This window comes from Antedon mediterranea, chromosome 5 (genome assembly GCF_964355755.1).
Source record: "Antedon mediterranea chromosome 5, ecAntMedi1.1, whole genome shotgun sequence".
In the NCBI taxonomy this organism is placed as follows: Eukaryota; Metazoa; Echinodermata; class Crinoidea; order Comatulida; family Antedonidae; genus Antedon; species Antedon mediterranea.
The window spans coordinates 22,767,306-22,784,074 of record NC_092674.1 but is presented as its reverse complement, the minus strand read 5'-3'; the positions used below and the strand labels follow the sequence as shown (position 1 = coordinate 22,784,074).

The following is a 16,769-nucleotide window of genomic DNA, read 5'->3' as shown; positions in this document are numbered from 1 at the left end:
GATGGTGATGACACATGATGACATTGAATTTGATGATGGAGATGTTGATAACCCTTGATGGCATTGAGTATGGTTATGGTGATGGTGATGTTGATAACACTGATGATAGTATTATAAGTTATATTGTTGGGAATATTGTCAGATCTGCGATGAATGTGTGACATTTTTAATGTGTATGTAATTATTGTTATGATAGTTACAATTAATAATGTTAGACATTTGTCAATGACGTTGATAATAGCAATATAACTGACAATAATAATTAAGATTGAAATTATATTATTATGATGCCGATAAAGATTATGATGAATTGTGTTCTTAATGATAGTTACGATGTTCTCAATAATTACAATGTGATAATGAGTGTGATAAAGGCAATACTGATACGGACAGGACATAGATATTGATAATGGTTATTGAATGCGATTATTGATGAGACTGATGACATAATGATGATGACATAATGATAACAGTTAATAATAAAAATAATGAGTGTGATAATGGCAATAGTAATAAAGATACAGTAAATTATATTCTTAATTAGAGTTATGAAGTTGTTGATAATGTCGATTGATGAGGGTGATGATGATGGATGTAACGTGTCAATACTGATTATGATGTTAATAAAGATGATTGATGAGTGTAATGTTGAGTGTGAGTATGAGTATACGGATTGTAATACTCACTGTGATGTTATTACAGTAAGTGTAGTTATGATGCTAATAAAGATCATTACGTTGAGTGTGATGATGAGTGTAATAATGAGTACTGATGATGAAAATGTTGAGTATAGTTTGATCAAGATGATTGATGAGTGCAATGTTGAGTGTGCTGATAGGTATACTGATTTTAATACTCACTATGATGTTATTAAGTATAGTTATGATGTTGATAAAGATGATTGATGAGTGCAATGTTGAGTGTGCTGATGGGTATACTGATTTTAATACTCACTATGATGTTATTAAGTATAGTTATGATGTTGATAAAGATGATTGATGAGTGCAATGTTGAGTGTGATGATGGGTATACTGATTTTAATACTCACTATGATGTTATTAAGTACAGTTATGATGTTGATAAAGATGATTGATGAGTGAAATGTTTAGTGTGCTGATGGGTATACTGATTTTAATACTCACTATGATGTTATTAAGTATAGTTATGATGTTGATAAAGATGATTGATGAGTGTAATGTTGAGTGTGATGATGGGTATACTGATTGTAATACTCACTATGATGTTATTAAGTATAGTTATGATGTTGATAATGATAATGGATGAGTGTAATGTTGAGTGTGATGATGAGTGTGATGATGAGTGTGCTGATTTTAATACTCACTTATGCTATTAAGTATCGTTTAATAATGATGATGGATGAGTGTAATATTGAGTGGGATGATGAGTGTAAAGATGAGTGTGCTGATTTTAATACTCACTTATGCTCTTAAGTATCGTTTGATAAAGATGATTGATAAGTGTAATGTTGAGTTTGATGATGAATATGTTGATTTTAATACTCACTTATGCTATTAAGTATCGTTTGATAATGATGATGGATAAGTGTAATGTTGAGTCTGATAATGAGTGTTGATTTTAATACTCACTTATGCTCTTAAGTATCGTTTGATAAAGATGATTGATAAGTGTAATGTTGAGTTTGATGATGAGTGTGCTGATTTTAATACTCACTTATGCTATTAAGTATTGTTTGATAAAGATTATTGATGAGTGTAATGCTGAGTGTGATGAGTGTGCTGATTTTAATACTTATTAAATTAAGTATACAGTAGTTATGATGATAATGATAAAGATGATTGATGAGTGTGATTAACGATGGCAACAATGCTTATGATAAGGTTTTTTTAAAATTATAATTATGATGATGTTGATATGATGATCTATGGGTGTGATGATTGCAATACAGATTGTAATGATGATATATATAAGGTTGTTCTTAGTGAGAGTTATGATGAGTGTATTGATATGAGTGTGAAATATAGTTTTTAAGATATTAGTATGATGCTGTTGATAATGATTTAATAAATATTAAGGAGTGTGATGATAGTGATGGTAACATGGTGATTGTGATGATGACAGGTAATGATTAATGAATAATTGATGAGTGTAATGATGTGGTGGCAATGCCGAAAGATCATGACAATGAAAATATTGCTAATAATTATATTGTTATTGTTTATTGCTGCATTGTTTGTGTAAATTTGTGCAATGCCTGTTTGAGTCTGACTAAAATAATTATGGACAATAAAATTCTTTTGAATGATAATTAAAATATTAGGGTAGTGGGTTATGGGCTATGGGTGCCTTATTTTTTTTATTACTTTGCTTATTTTAATTTAATTGTATTTTGCTTTTGTTTAAAATGTGTTTTTTTGTATGTATAAAGATGTGAAAATATATTAGTGATAACTTAGATGATATGAAGATGTCGTTACTGTTGATGGAAACATCGACAATTATAATGATGATGATGATGACGATAGCAAGATGACGAAGTTCATACAAATATTGAACAATTTTAACATGACGACGAGGGCTCCGGCGATGATGATAATAATTGTGATGCAGATATGACGATGATAGTAGGGTCATGATGACAACGACGATGCACATGACTATAACATGAAAATACAATGATGTTAAGGAAAATTTAAATTTCAATAATAGCGAAGTTACTGCAGTATATATTATACACACGACTGTATAGGAATCAATGTGGAATATGAAAGTCGAAGCTACAGCTAAGCATATCCGTACATAAACTGTAATCGGAAAGTAAAGAAACATTCACACGAAATTGACAAAAAAAATTGACATTTTCATTGAGGTTAATTATGATATTTCGAGAAGCGATCACCGCCGTGAATATAATCCACAGTCCACTTAAACATATAGGCGGCGCTATCATCTTGCGATATGCCTCACGAGGAATGACGACTTTTGGTGATGACTCACACAATTTGTGACTCATTTGTGATGTTAGATATGCACAAAATGAGTCGCAAGCTGAGTGACTTAACACCTACTTAACTGAACATCGCAAAAAACTGTCTTCTCAAAAAGACAGCAACAATATAAATTTATCCAGTAAAAAATAAAGCAAAGTTTTGGCGAGCTTTTATAAATCACTAGTTCTGTGCTCTAGTATAAATAGAAATAAATATAATATTGTGGGCAATATTTAATCAATAGGCCTATATCAACTCCAAACCTATCATAAGTAGACCATTCTATACAATAGAAAAAAAAACACACCCATTTTTATATATTTAAGTGATAAATAATAATATTAATATTGCACCATGAAGTATACACTTATCGGACTTCCTGCTAATTTTATTGGATATTTATATATAGAATTACATCGATTTTAGAACCCATAATGTTAATAGTATTTTTAAATTCAGACATTGTCGTAAAATATAATATACTGTAATGTACTGTACTGTACTGTATATACATGCATTTAATTTAAATTGCTCTTTAACAATTGCTAAAACACCTCTTCTTAAACCATGCTTGACTCATAACAATAAAACAATAATTGAACTTTGTCTACACTACAGTACTAAAACCTAACGGGAAATTATCCCTTGCAATTATCCCGTACCAATATACAGTTCACAATATAATGTAACTGTTTATTTGAAAGTTATAGTATAATACAATATAATGTATATATTGTATTGGGGCAGTCACCACTATTTAGAGAATACGGGTATCCTTACTGAGGAATCTTTCTATAAACATTCCATTTCTGAGTCAGTACTGACAAGCTCGTGATTGTGACATCCGACGTAATTTTCAATACCATTTCAATAACAATCTATTAAAGAGACATTTTCTTTGAGTCCCTTCAATAAAATCATACTGTATTGTCGTTATTAATAATGAGAAATGAAATTGTTAAAAATAATTGCAGAAATTGAATAAACTTCATTATGGAAAGAACATGCCTACGTATCACCAATAATATTTACAATATTCAATTATAATTATTAATTACATATTTACAAATATATATTTAAGGCATACAAAGCTATTTGTGTGCTTATAGTTATCAGTTGTAATAGTTGATGTTGATGACTTGTTTACTACATGTTATTATCAATAGTCCTAAAACACGTGTGAGCACAGTTTTATTTCAATTTTTCTGGAAACCATTCTATTTCATACGGTTCCACTGGCTATATAAAGCTATACAAAAATCACGTGTTCTGTGACATGAGTTGTATGATATTCTTATGTACCCTTTTGAAATCTTAAATTGCAAGCTAAACTAAATATGTTGATGCACAGTAAATATTTTGTTGTAGATTTTAATAATATAAATAATGTTTCGAATGTGTTTTAACGTTTCCAATCAGTACTGTTTATCTCATCCACATCAAACCAATTACCATAATCTACAAAATTGCATTCGTAGTTTTTATCACTTTTCAGGCATCTGCATAAAACCGAGCATCACATTTCTCGTCTCTGATTATGCTGAGTATCACGCGCTACATTTGGTTGGCCGAACATCAGGAGCTACATTTGATTGGCTGAGCATCACGTGCTACATTTGATTGGTTGGTAATCACGCGGTTTATTTGGCTGAGATGAGTATCACGTGCTACGTTTTATTAGGCTGAGTATCATCACCACTCTTTCATAGTATATTTTCAGGAGTACTATTAGGTACCTAAAACGTACGAATGCTGACGATATGTGAAGAGTCACTTATTGGCATTCTTAATCTTCATATGCCGAAATATGTACCAGGATAGATTATAGCTTAAATCAACCGATTCCATTATACTGTAAATTCTTGTTTTTCCAGTGAATACACCCTTATATCATAGTCGTCTATATATTTTATAGGTATTCTATATAAATAAACTTCTACTGTAATAATCATATTTGAACTTCTGATGTCTTTTCGTTTTCAATTTTCAAACCCAACGAGGGATCTTTAGCAAGTAAACTAACTCTACGATTACTGTCTTCCATCCGACGTCCGTAACCTTGGCGTCCGTTTACATTAGACATGGCACGACTTCCAACTTCTTCCGGTGCGTAGCCATTAATGATACTGTAAACCTATATGAATAGTCGTATGTTAAGTGTAAACATTGTATCGTCTTTACCATACAGATACATTTGATAAACCCTAATTTAATAAATGAAAATAGTTGTTTAAAGAAAGGACATAACTTTAGGTTTAAGATTGGATCCTTCATTACAGGGTTGTTGGTATTTTTAAAATAATAAATAAGTTATAATAAAAAATATAATAATACAAACAAGTTTTGGAAAGAATAAAATTATTCAAGACCATCGCTGACAAAAAAAGGTTTAAGTTTAAGCGTGGTTTTTACTAGCGACGCAACGTAACGTAACGCTATGACGTATTGACGCAAAGTGCTGTATTGTAATCAAAAGTGGGAACCGACGACGAAACAGTGCTGCAAACATAGCAGGCTTGATTTCTCCCAAATATTGGAAGGGCATCTTCTTATGTTCCGTTACGTGGCGTCCTAGTGGAAACCACGCTTGAGAACAAAAGTGGGAATTAACAATGACGATGTTATGGCATAATTTGCAACAACAAATTCTTCCTATGGTTAGAAAAGGCAGTATAAATGTGTCTTACCTTTGGAAAAAATAGAAGACAAAGAGTTAACGTTGTACAGAAGATTATGAAACCACCAACGATGACATACTTGTGGCTGGAATCATCTTGGAGCAGGAATGACAGTGGAACACCAAGCGAACTGAAGATGACCACGTTGTAAATACTTAATCCTATATACTTGCTGTCATTAAGAGCAGGAATATTTACATTTCTGTAAAATTAAATGTAACAACGAAAGGTTAATCATTTTTTTTATAAGAATATCTTTCTGCGCGCATGTGCACAAATTGATTGTTATATTTAATGACTGTGTACTGATTTCAAAAGTGGTTCTGAGAATACATTTTCCAACATTGAAATTGTATTTGAAGACCTCATTTTGGTACTGAAACCCTACATTATTACACAATTCAGTTTAAAACGCATCATATAAATATTTACAGCAGTCTCAGTACGTTCCCAAACTAGATAGAATTGCAAACGATCTACATTTTCCGAATTGACATAGAAGATACAGAAATCAATAAATCAGAGAATCAATAATTTAATTATAACTTATAGGCCTAGTTGTATTAGAAAATCAGAGACGGACAATGTCACATTGACCCCAGGCTGTTGAATGACGTCTAGCGAGGATAGCGATACGTATAACTACCTAAAATAATATGGTTTTAAATTTGGCTAATCTGCAGTATAACTTCAGTATTGTAATATTATTTTAAAAGGGGTTACATACTATGTAGAAACAATTGCATACATATCTAAATATTATTATAGCGAGAAGAACATTATAATATACATCATTACAAGTAAACATGCTGTTTTTAACACATTGGTAATAATCTGCATTGCGCATGCGTACATTAGATTAATGAATGTCTCCAAAGCATAATGTATTGATGAATACATTATAAAATATAACAATTATTTCACATAACACGTTTCAATACTTCATCGTCAAATATGGATTCTGGAGAATTGGTACATGAAATCTTTATGCCATGACCTACATAGTTCTGACGTATCTACGAAGGTTTTGCTCTGTCTATATAACAACGACTAAACATATTATGAACTGTACTGACACATGTATAGAAAATAATCAAACATGACATAAATTGGTGTCTAGTTAATACTAATGTATACTGCACGTTTTCTACCGAGGATCAATGAACGATGTAACTACATTTGAAGTACTTAAAGTGAATTTCAATGTAAAACACGTTTGTGATAGACATATAACCAATAGTAAATGTTCTGTATGTACACTCATGTCTATTGAGCTTAAAATAAAATCAATATTTAAGAAATAAAAATTATCACACTACTATGCACAACGTTATTTTATTACTTTACAGTACTTACTGTTACTTTAAACAAATGAATTATATTCATTCGTATATAAAACATGTTTACATTATGTGAAATATATTTACGACAGAAAATTTAACGTGTGTGATTGATTATAGTTAAGCCACGTTTTAATTCGACTTAAGGCGTTTCTAAAGATCCCAGACAATTGACAACCAGTTTACAACAAATATACACACATACTAAATCTACATCAACATCTTAAAACAAGCTTTCCTAACTGCATGGCAACAAAATTAATTTGAAAGCAGTACCACAGAACTAGACAACTTACCTCGTCTGCCACGTTATAAACGCGCCAAATATGAGCAGTAACCCTTTGTAGATATATAGGGCACCCGTAAAATATTGTTGATATGTTGACTGACACAAATGTTGCTCAATATTGATAATTGTCACTGGCTTTCCTTCTTCAGTCTAAAAAAACCAAAACTATTATGTCATTCTTAGTGTATAGATGTCAATCATAGTTTACCGGTGTTGGCATTTTACATTTTGTTTTTGCCGCTAAGTGGTGTTTTAATACGGCATTACTGGCATATTTAAATTCTTTATGTTGTATTAAATAATTGTATTAAGACAGAATTCATTTTTAGAGATTGAGAGCATTAGTAAGTTAGATACGTGTGACTACAAAAGACATTTTTATTTGCTTTTTGTTTTTTCCGCTTTGTTGGAACTTAAAGTTTGTTATGTTTGAATTCAACAAGTTCACGTGTTATGTTCTTAAAAAAAAAAATAAATGAAAGTGAAAATCCAAACAAATATTTGTGCATTACGTAATAAATCGTACAGTTATAATTATAATATTCCTTCCACTTCATTTACCAGTACGCCCTCTACAGTAGTTTCCGACCTCACATTATTATGGCGAAGTTTGCATTGTTAAACGAACTTTAAAAAAATGTTCAAACAGTAACAATATTTCATATCTATTCTTACTTTGTTTCTTAACGATTTTATCGTAATTTCTAATGGATCTGTCAGTTGCCATGTCAAAAGTATTCCCAAATCAATTAACAGAAGAACTCCGACCATTGCTAGAAGACGTGGGTCTTTGATGACCTGAAAAGATAATAGTATAGCTTTGTATACGGTATCAACATAATTAGCAGAGCCATCAAATGATATTATTAGTAGAAATGTAGTAGCAAAAGAAAAAGGAGTTACAGCAGTATCAACACGAAGTGATTTTAGGATAAAGTAGCAAGATTAGGCAGAAGTAGCAGCTGGAGCAGTATGACTACGAAGAAGTACAAATAGCTGGACCGTAGTATGGTCAGCAAGAAGTGGTACCAACAGCTACATTAGTAAAAGTAGCAAGAAGTAAAACTAGATTAGTAAGGCCAGCAAAGAGTACCAACAGCTGGGTCGGTAAAACTATCAGCAGCTGGAGAATTAGGACTACAAGAGGCAACAGCTATATTTGTAAGATAACCACAAGCTGGAGTAGTAAAAAAAGCATATAAAAATAGCTGATCCGTATTAAAGTCACCAAGCACCAACAGTTAGATTGGTAAAACTTTGAAGAAGAAACAGCAGCTTGAGTATTAAGACTAGCAAGAAGCAGCAGCTTGAGTAGTAAGACTAGCAAGAAGCAGCAGCTTGAGTATTAAGACTAGCAAGAAGCAGCAGCTTGAGTAGTAAGACTAGCAAGAAGCAGTAGCTTGAGTATTAAGACTAGCAAGAAGCAGTAGCTTGAGTAGTAAGACTAGCAAGAAGCAGCAGCTTGAGTAGTAAGACTAGCAAGAAGCAGGATCTTGAGTAGTAAGACTAGCAAGAAGCAGTAGCTTGAGTAGTAAGACTAGCAAGAAGCTGCAGCTTGAGTAGTAAGACTAGCAAGAAGCAGCAGCTTGAGTAGTAAGACTAGCAAGAAGCAGCAGCTTGAGTAGTAAGACTAGCAAGAAGCAGTAGCTTGAGTAGTAAGACTAGCAAGAAGCAGCAGCTTGAGTAGTAAGACTAGCAAGAAGCAGCAGCTTGAGTAGTAAGACTAGCAAGAAGCAGCAGCTTGAGTAGTAAGACTAGCAAGAAGCAGTAGCTTGAGTAGTAAGACTAGCAAGAAGCAGTAGCCTGAGTAGTAAGACTAGCAAGAAGCAGCAGCTTGAATAGTAAGACTAGCAAGAAGCAGCAGCTTGAGTAGTAAGACTAGCAAGAAACAGCAGCTTGAGTAGTAAGACTAGCAAGAAGCAGTAGCTTGAGTAGTAAGACTAGCAAGAAGCAGCAGCTTGAGTAGTAAGACTAGCAAGAAGCAGTAGCTTGAGTAGTAAGACTAGCAAGAAGCAGCAGCTTGAGTATTAAGACTAGCAAGAAGCAGTAGCTTGAGTAGTAAGACTAGCAAGAAGCAGCAGCTTGAGTAGTAAGACTAGCAAGAAGCAGCAACTTGAGTATTAAGACTAGCAAGAAGCAGCAGCTTGAGTAGTAAGACTAGCAAGAAGCAGTAGCTTGAGTAGTAAGACTAGCAAGAAGCAGTAGCTTGAGTAGTAAGACTAGCAAGAAGCAGTAGCCTGAGTAGTAAGACTAGCAAGAAGCAGCAGCTTGAGTATTAAGACTAGCAAGAAGCAGCAGCTTGAGTATTAAGACTAGCAAGAAGCAGTAGCCTGAGTAGTAAGACTAGCAAGAAGCAGTAGCTTGAGTATTAAGACTAGCAAGAAGCAGCAGCTTGAGTATTAAGACTAGCAAGAAGCAGTAGCTTGAGTAGTAAGACTAGCAAGAAGCAGCAACTTGAGTATTAAGACTAGCAAGAAGCAGCAGCTTGAGTAGTAAGACTAGCAAGAAGCAGTAGCTTGAGTAGTAAGACTAGCAAGAAGCAGTAGCTTGAGTAGTAAGACTAGCAAGAAGCAGTAGCCTGAGTAGTAAGACTAGCAAGAAGCAGCAGCTTGAGTATTAAGACTAGCAAGAAGCAGCAGCTTGAGTATTAAGACTAGCAAGAAGCAGCAGCTTGAGTAGTAAGACTAGCAAGAAGCAGTAGCTTGAGTAGTAAGACTAGCAAGAAGCAGCAGCTTGAGTAGTAAGACTAGCAAGAAGCAGCAGCATGAGTAGTAAGACTAGCAAAAAGCAGTAGCATGAGTAGTAAGACTAGCAAGAAGCAGCTACTGGAATAGAAATACAAGCTGGAGTTCTGTCTGTATACATAAAATTACTTTATAAAAGACAGTACATACTCGTTTCTGTAGCTTCTTGTTGGTGAAGATACTGTACACTCGCCATGTTTTGGAAAACATAGCTCCAAAAGATAATGTGAAGCCGAAGGCAAAGCACCACTTTTGGACCTTAAAAAATTGAAAATATATAATGTATAGATTTATTTGACACATCATTATGGGATAGAAACAAACATTCTAAAATAATACATTAAAATCAAGCTTATATTAACGATTTCAATTATTAAAACATACACATATCAGTCTAAGCTAATTATTTTCCTGTAAAAATCACTTTTATCCTGTGTGACATTAAGTTCATCAATTTCCAAAGCTTTCAGCTAAATTAACTAATGTCGAATGACAGGTGACATGAGCTTAGCGATTCAGTTACGGTAATTTAGAAACAGACACGAGAGGTCATAGCTACCTAAGCTTCTAAATTCGTCTCACTAACGCCAGAATTTACTTGGATTAGGTCATCCACGGTTATTCAGATGGCATTTCATACATTCAATTTAAATTAAATGGTATATAGTTTATTCAGGTACTATAAGAATTCCTATTTTCATTAGCTATTTAGCCTTCAGTGACGAGGTGAAATTACAATATGTTTTGTATGCATTACACATTCCTGTGTGTGTTTGGTCAGAATTCGTTAACATCAATTAAATGCATTTATCATAATTATGTATGAACTTAGCGCACTTACAAAATTTAAATAAATAAATACATATAAGAATAATAAGAATAATTATACATGCACTTTAAACTAAAACATTTATAAAGTAAGTATAATTAATTACAAAAAAACTCAAAAGACAACCACAACTGAATAGCTTTGTTATCACGTAATGCATCTAATTCAACACGTGGTTTGCAGCATCCTTTGTGTGTTTTCTAAGTAGTTGGATGGGATTTATCATTGATCTTGGTCATGCGCATTCGAACAGTATATTCAGGGTAGAGATTGCCAGGGTGACGTTGAGTATAAACAATTAAATGATGGATAAGAGATTTTAGAAGATATGAGATTTAGAGGATAAGAGATTTAGAGGATAAGAGATTTAGAGGATAAGGAAATCTTTCTTCAGAATAGTTTTTTTTCAAATGCCATTATTTGTCAATAATGTTGACATGATCCTTTTATTTTCTTTGACAGAGAGGTGTATGGGAAAATGGGTTCAATTTATATTCGTCAAACATCGGAGACGACGTAGAGTCGTAGAGATTTAGAAAAAATATTAACAAACATATCAATATTAGTATTATCAAATGCGAAAGCTTTCTATTTTGACTTTTGTTAAACATTTGAACATTAAAGATATATATGTACTGTAAGTATATTGTTAAAAAAGTTACGTACTTGGCACATAACTCTTAATCTGTAGTCACCGAGGTTCAGACTATCTAATCCGTAGAGGACCGTAGTAATGTAACAAAGTATACAGCCGAAAATAATAACATTATTCATATTAGGACTTGACATCTTGATTAATCTAAAAAGAAATAAAAAGTCAAGTTAAATCAACTAGTAAATTTAATTATTCATAGATGTAGTTACGCAAAATGTGATAATAACACTCACTCGTCAAGTGACATATACGTCTTAAGGCCCATTTACACTAGGATGAAAACGATCGACGAAAAATAGATAAATGTGCACAAAAGAAATCTAAAAGGGACACATTCCTGTGAAACAAACAGGAACACCCAATTTAGTGGACACTTCGTTGGGCCCTGAAGGTTACTATAGGAGATGTTTTAAATTTGCGACGACGAAGGGCCATGACACAGCGGCTTTGTGACGCCAGGAAAGTGTGAGGTAACAGAATAACCAAGCCAATCTAACAACAGGATGCTGCGCTCCTTTGGTCAAAAGTTTTATGTTTGGTTGCGACACTATCAGTTCCATGTTCCTAAACAGAAACGGCACTTTAGTCGAACCAAACAGTATTCCTATTATGATTTTGAGCAGAATTTACTGGGTTATCATCATCATCATCTATACGCATCACGGAGCATCATATAATCATAACTGAATAATTTTCATTATTTTATTTTAAATAAATGAATAAAAAACGTGTGGCGAGTTACTAAAATATAATAGCATAGTTACGCCTAAAAGGCATTAACAGATATTATTAATTTTACGTGAATGTCGATAACAATACTATAATTTAAGACATTTCATACATTAATAAAATATACATTTTAATCTAGGAAATGCTCTAAAACCATAGCAACAACAATGCGTTATGCTATTATACTTTTTAAATTTTTACTATATGGCGATAAATTGTATTACGACAGTAATTTAAGCAAAAAATGTAATGATATAAATTATACAATTCTTTAATCATAAAAGACGTGTATTGTATGTATACAACCCACACAGAGTCGGAGAGTGAGCTACAATTAACAATAAAAGACCGATTGATCAGTTTCTAATAATTGTAACTTTTTGATTTACGTGATATAAAGAAACAGGTATAGAGATATAGGATTCACAAAGTTTGCAATTATAAATATTGGCCAAGAGGCGCACTAACCCTTAGGAGGATTGTTAAATTATCAAGTAAGCTAGAATGATAGCATTCATTTAACGTTTACCAACAAACCGTAATGCAAGTCAAACTAAAACTAAGTTGGTTTAACCTGGTCCAAAAAAAAAAAAAAAATTGCTCTCTCTTTGAATGAAATACTCAATTGGAGTGTGGTGTGGTGATAGTTTTTATGGAGTGTGATCTGGAGTAAGAGTGGTCTTTATAGAGTGTGGTCCAAAGAAAGGATGGTCTTTATGGAGTGTGTTTTGTGGAGAATGGTGGTCTTTAGAGAGTGTTGTCTGGAAGGAGGGTGGTCTTTAGGGAGTGTGATCTTCATTGAGGATGGTATTTAAGGAGTGTTGCCTAGGGGGAGGTGGTTTTTTAGGGAGCGTGGCTTAGAGTGAGGGTGTAGAGAGTGTGATCTTGATTAAGGGTTGTATTTAAGGAGTGGCTTGGAGTGAGAGTGGTCCTGAGGGCGAGAGAGAGAGAGAGTGTGGTCTTTATTTCAGTGTAAATGAACATTGTGAAACGTAACATACCGTTCATTTCTATAGACAATATTGAACAGAAGAAATGCAATAGCTGCCATAACTCCAAACGCCGACATAACAGCGTACAAAACGAACAATTTTTCTGAAATCATCATATTTTGTGTCAATCGAATCGTCTGATCCGAATCTGCCGGAATTCCATTTTCTGTAAATAAATGAATAATAATTGTTAAAAGACCAGAATAATACTTTACATTTTAAAGTGTAATTCTTTAAAACACTAATAGTGATGTGTGATTTTTTGGGATTTCATTAGAATTAATTTCAAAGAATATCAATTTAGGCCTTAATAAGTAAGTTTTTTAGCATGAATTTCTATTTTCTATTAACATAATGATAATTGTAAGAGTTGGATGTATTAGAGTCACACATTAGTTATAATATAGCTAATAAGCTGCTAATAAATAGATGCTTGCTTTAGCCGTCCTCTTGGGGCATTCAGAAGACATTCGATGTACTATCACAGAAATGTAAATTAGTTCTTTATCAAAATCTACTTATATTTTGCCACCACAATAATTGCTTCATTAACTATGTTTTGACATTTAACCAATGTATATAAACGCATCGGTGACCTCTTTGTGACCTGAAACGTGGCTGAGAATTTCAAAACACGTCTGTTCTCGTTTACATTGATATAAATACACATTTAGAAGGTTCGACGACATGAATAGCGTCAGTATCGACTATAGGCCACAAATTGTTCGCCCAATAGGTTATGCAGTGTACATTCGTCGCCTGTAATAATTGATTTCACCCGAGAGCGAAAACCATAAACTTTGTGTAGGTCATCTTAGGACAATGTTTTGTAGACAAACAATGAACTTTCGGTTCAAGCAATGAATGAGGTCAAATTGCTGAGCATAATATGAAAAGCTGCTAAGCAGCAATAATATATTTCGAAAAAACATAGAGTAGCAGAACGTACCCCATATTTCATCGAATGTATAATCCCAAACAATCGAATCGTTGTATCCATAATATCTTGCTATTTCTCGTTGTACACCATCTAAAAGAAAAATATTTTCATTAGGGAGGTATAATGCTGATTAAACATTCACTTCAGTAGTAGCACAGAGATATTATTAATCTACCAGTAATAACAATAATGACAATTATATATCATAATGTACAGTGACTGCGGGCAATCGTCGCTAAATACGAAATAAGAATGCTAATGGGGGAAAGAAATGAAAACACAATTGTAATGCTCGTAATTTGTACAGAAAAGGAAAAATATTTCGGATATTCAGTATTTTCATTCAATGAACACTTTCTAATTAGGCAAACATTATTTACAGCAGTTGTTTTGAATGTAAATTGTTATCAATTTCGAATGTACAATAGAACAATTAGTACTTTGATATTATCGTAAATGTCACATAAATAAGGACAGATGAGGAAATTGAAATGTTTAAGTAAAACAAGTTAGAAAACTAAGACACTGCTGTATTTTATTAGGCAATAAGGAACCGCTGTTGTTTTTATTATACTTTATTGCTAATTGTTCATGTAGAATAGAGAAATCAGTGGTGATGCATCGCTCACGATGTAGCCAAACGATTTGAGATAGAAGTAGTTATTTTTAGAAAAATACTATAATCTGTGTGATCTTAAACCATTTTTTTATTGTACATTATTGATAATTGTAGAATACAATAATTAGTACTGATGTATCGTTCAAGATATGACCAAACCATTTAGATATAAGTAAAAACAGTTATTTTTAGAAAAGCTACGATGGTAAAGATGGTCTGTGTGATCTTAAATCGTTGTTGTTTTTATTGTACATTACTAATTATTATAGAATAATATAATAGTTAGAACTAATGCCATGGCTAACGATGTAGCCAAGATATTTGGAATAGAAGAGAAACAGTTATAATGCATGGCTACACACATTAAACCGTACAGGAATCGAGTGATGTAGCAAAACGATATGAAACCATTCAGACATGGCTATAAACGTAAAGATCTTTTGTGATCTTGAACCGATGTTACTTTTATTATACGACAAAGCGAATTGTTGATTTTCCAAACTGCACTTAGACACACGGACCCTAAATCAGTTTTGCAAACGTAGGTCTAGTCTTTCTTGAAAAGTTGTAACATAGCGCGTCATACACACATCTTTAATGTTTTTGTGTTGTTTTAACATTATTTTATGTAAACAAATTGACGTTTTAAAATCGAATTAAAAGCATATGTTTATCTATAAACAACGTTTTGATTTTTTTTTTAGCTGAAATAAATAACTAAGACAACCAGCTATTGGACAGTACAGTGTCTTGAGCTTTGCCCGATTAGAAAGATAATTAATTTACAAACATCAGAACGTGGTACGATGAAACAGCAAGTTTACAATGTACGCATGCGTAAACGAGATTGATGCTATTAAAATTGAGATTGATGCCATTAAAAGTAAGTTTGTTTATCAAGTTAAACTCATCTGTACACTACTAGAAAAACTTACTTTTAAGTTGAGATATTTTGAGAATTCCAAGACTGTCTCCTTTATCAGTAAACTTAATTGGTCCCTGAAAGATTTAAATACAATTTAGAATGATACATTACCAAATCTTGCGTAAGTAACAATTGTAACAATACATAATAGTGTACAAATATATTAAAATATGAATGATGAAAATAATATCATAAAATCATGATAACCATGAATATTATTTTGTAATAAAGTATGTTGAAAGCTTATGTTTGATATTATGTTCTCTACTCTACTGAAGGTATATATAAATGCAGCATTATGAACGAGGCGCACATGCTCTCTGTTTGATTTAGGGTTAGCGTAAAATGTCCATCACAAACTACCAAACCAAATTTCAAAAAATGTTAGTTTTGTTTATAATTTTATTAACAGACGAAGAATGTTTGTTATGTAGGCCTAATAAAATAATTTAATGCTTGATTTGAAATTAAGGTTACAGATTTGGTTGTGCTTTGAGTGGAAATCATCTATATTCATTTATTTAGTAATATACTCATAATTTCAAGGCCATAAGCTTATCGATCTTGTTCATAGTAGTATCAAAAAATAAATAATAATCAATATTTAGAACGACGTTGGATCAATTATTGTTTTACTATATTTACGTGCTCGTTAGTCGTTTAAATTCCGTCACAATATCACATAGCGCTATTCTTTGAACATAAAGGGTTTGTACTTTCAACTATAATGCACGATTTAAAATTAAGGATACAGATTGTTTGTGCTTTAAGTGTAGATCATCTATATTTATTTATTTAGTAATATACTGATAACTCCAAGGCCATAAGCTTATCGATATTGTTCTTTATAGTATTAAAGTATAGTGTAGTATAACACATTAATAATCAATATTTAAAACCACGTTAGATCAATTATTGTTTTATTATATTTGCGTGCTCGTTCGTCGTTTCAATCCAGTCACAATATCACAAAAATAGCACTATATTTTTAAAATTGCTTTAGGAAAGGGTTTGTAAGTACAGTACTGAATGTGCTTGTTGTTAGAGATAAAAAAGTAAT

At 32.5% G+C, this 16,769-nt stretch overlaps 1 protein-coding gene across 1 annotated transcript in view; it reads right to left on the bottom strand.

Moving 5' to 3' along the window:
• Positions 1-2,502: 2,502 nt before the first annotated feature.
• The window catches only part of LOC140049612 (gamma-aminobutyric acid type B receptor subunit 2-like), a 98,481-nt gene continuing 84,214 nt past the window's right edge, over positions 2,503-16,769 (bottom strand). Inside the window, exons 9-17 of the mRNA XM_072094545.1 lie at positions 15,720-15,783; positions 14,175-14,255; positions 13,235-13,391; positions 11,516-11,648; positions 10,171-10,278; positions 7,952-8,074; positions 7,284-7,426; positions 5,657-5,849; positions 2,503-5,103 (exon numbers count right to left, since the gene is read on the bottom strand). Of these exons, the coding sequence (XP_071950646.1) occupies positions 4,918-5,103; positions 5,657-5,849; positions 7,284-7,426; positions 7,952-8,074; positions 10,171-10,278; positions 11,516-11,648; positions 13,235-13,391; positions 14,175-14,255; positions 15,720-15,783 (1,188 nt within the window). The 3' untranslated portion in view covers positions 2,503-4,917. The remainder of the gene's footprint in view (positions 5,104-5,656; positions 5,850-7,283; positions 7,427-7,951; positions 8,075-10,170; positions 10,279-11,515; positions 11,649-13,234; positions 13,392-14,174; positions 14,256-15,719; positions 15,784-16,769) is intronic.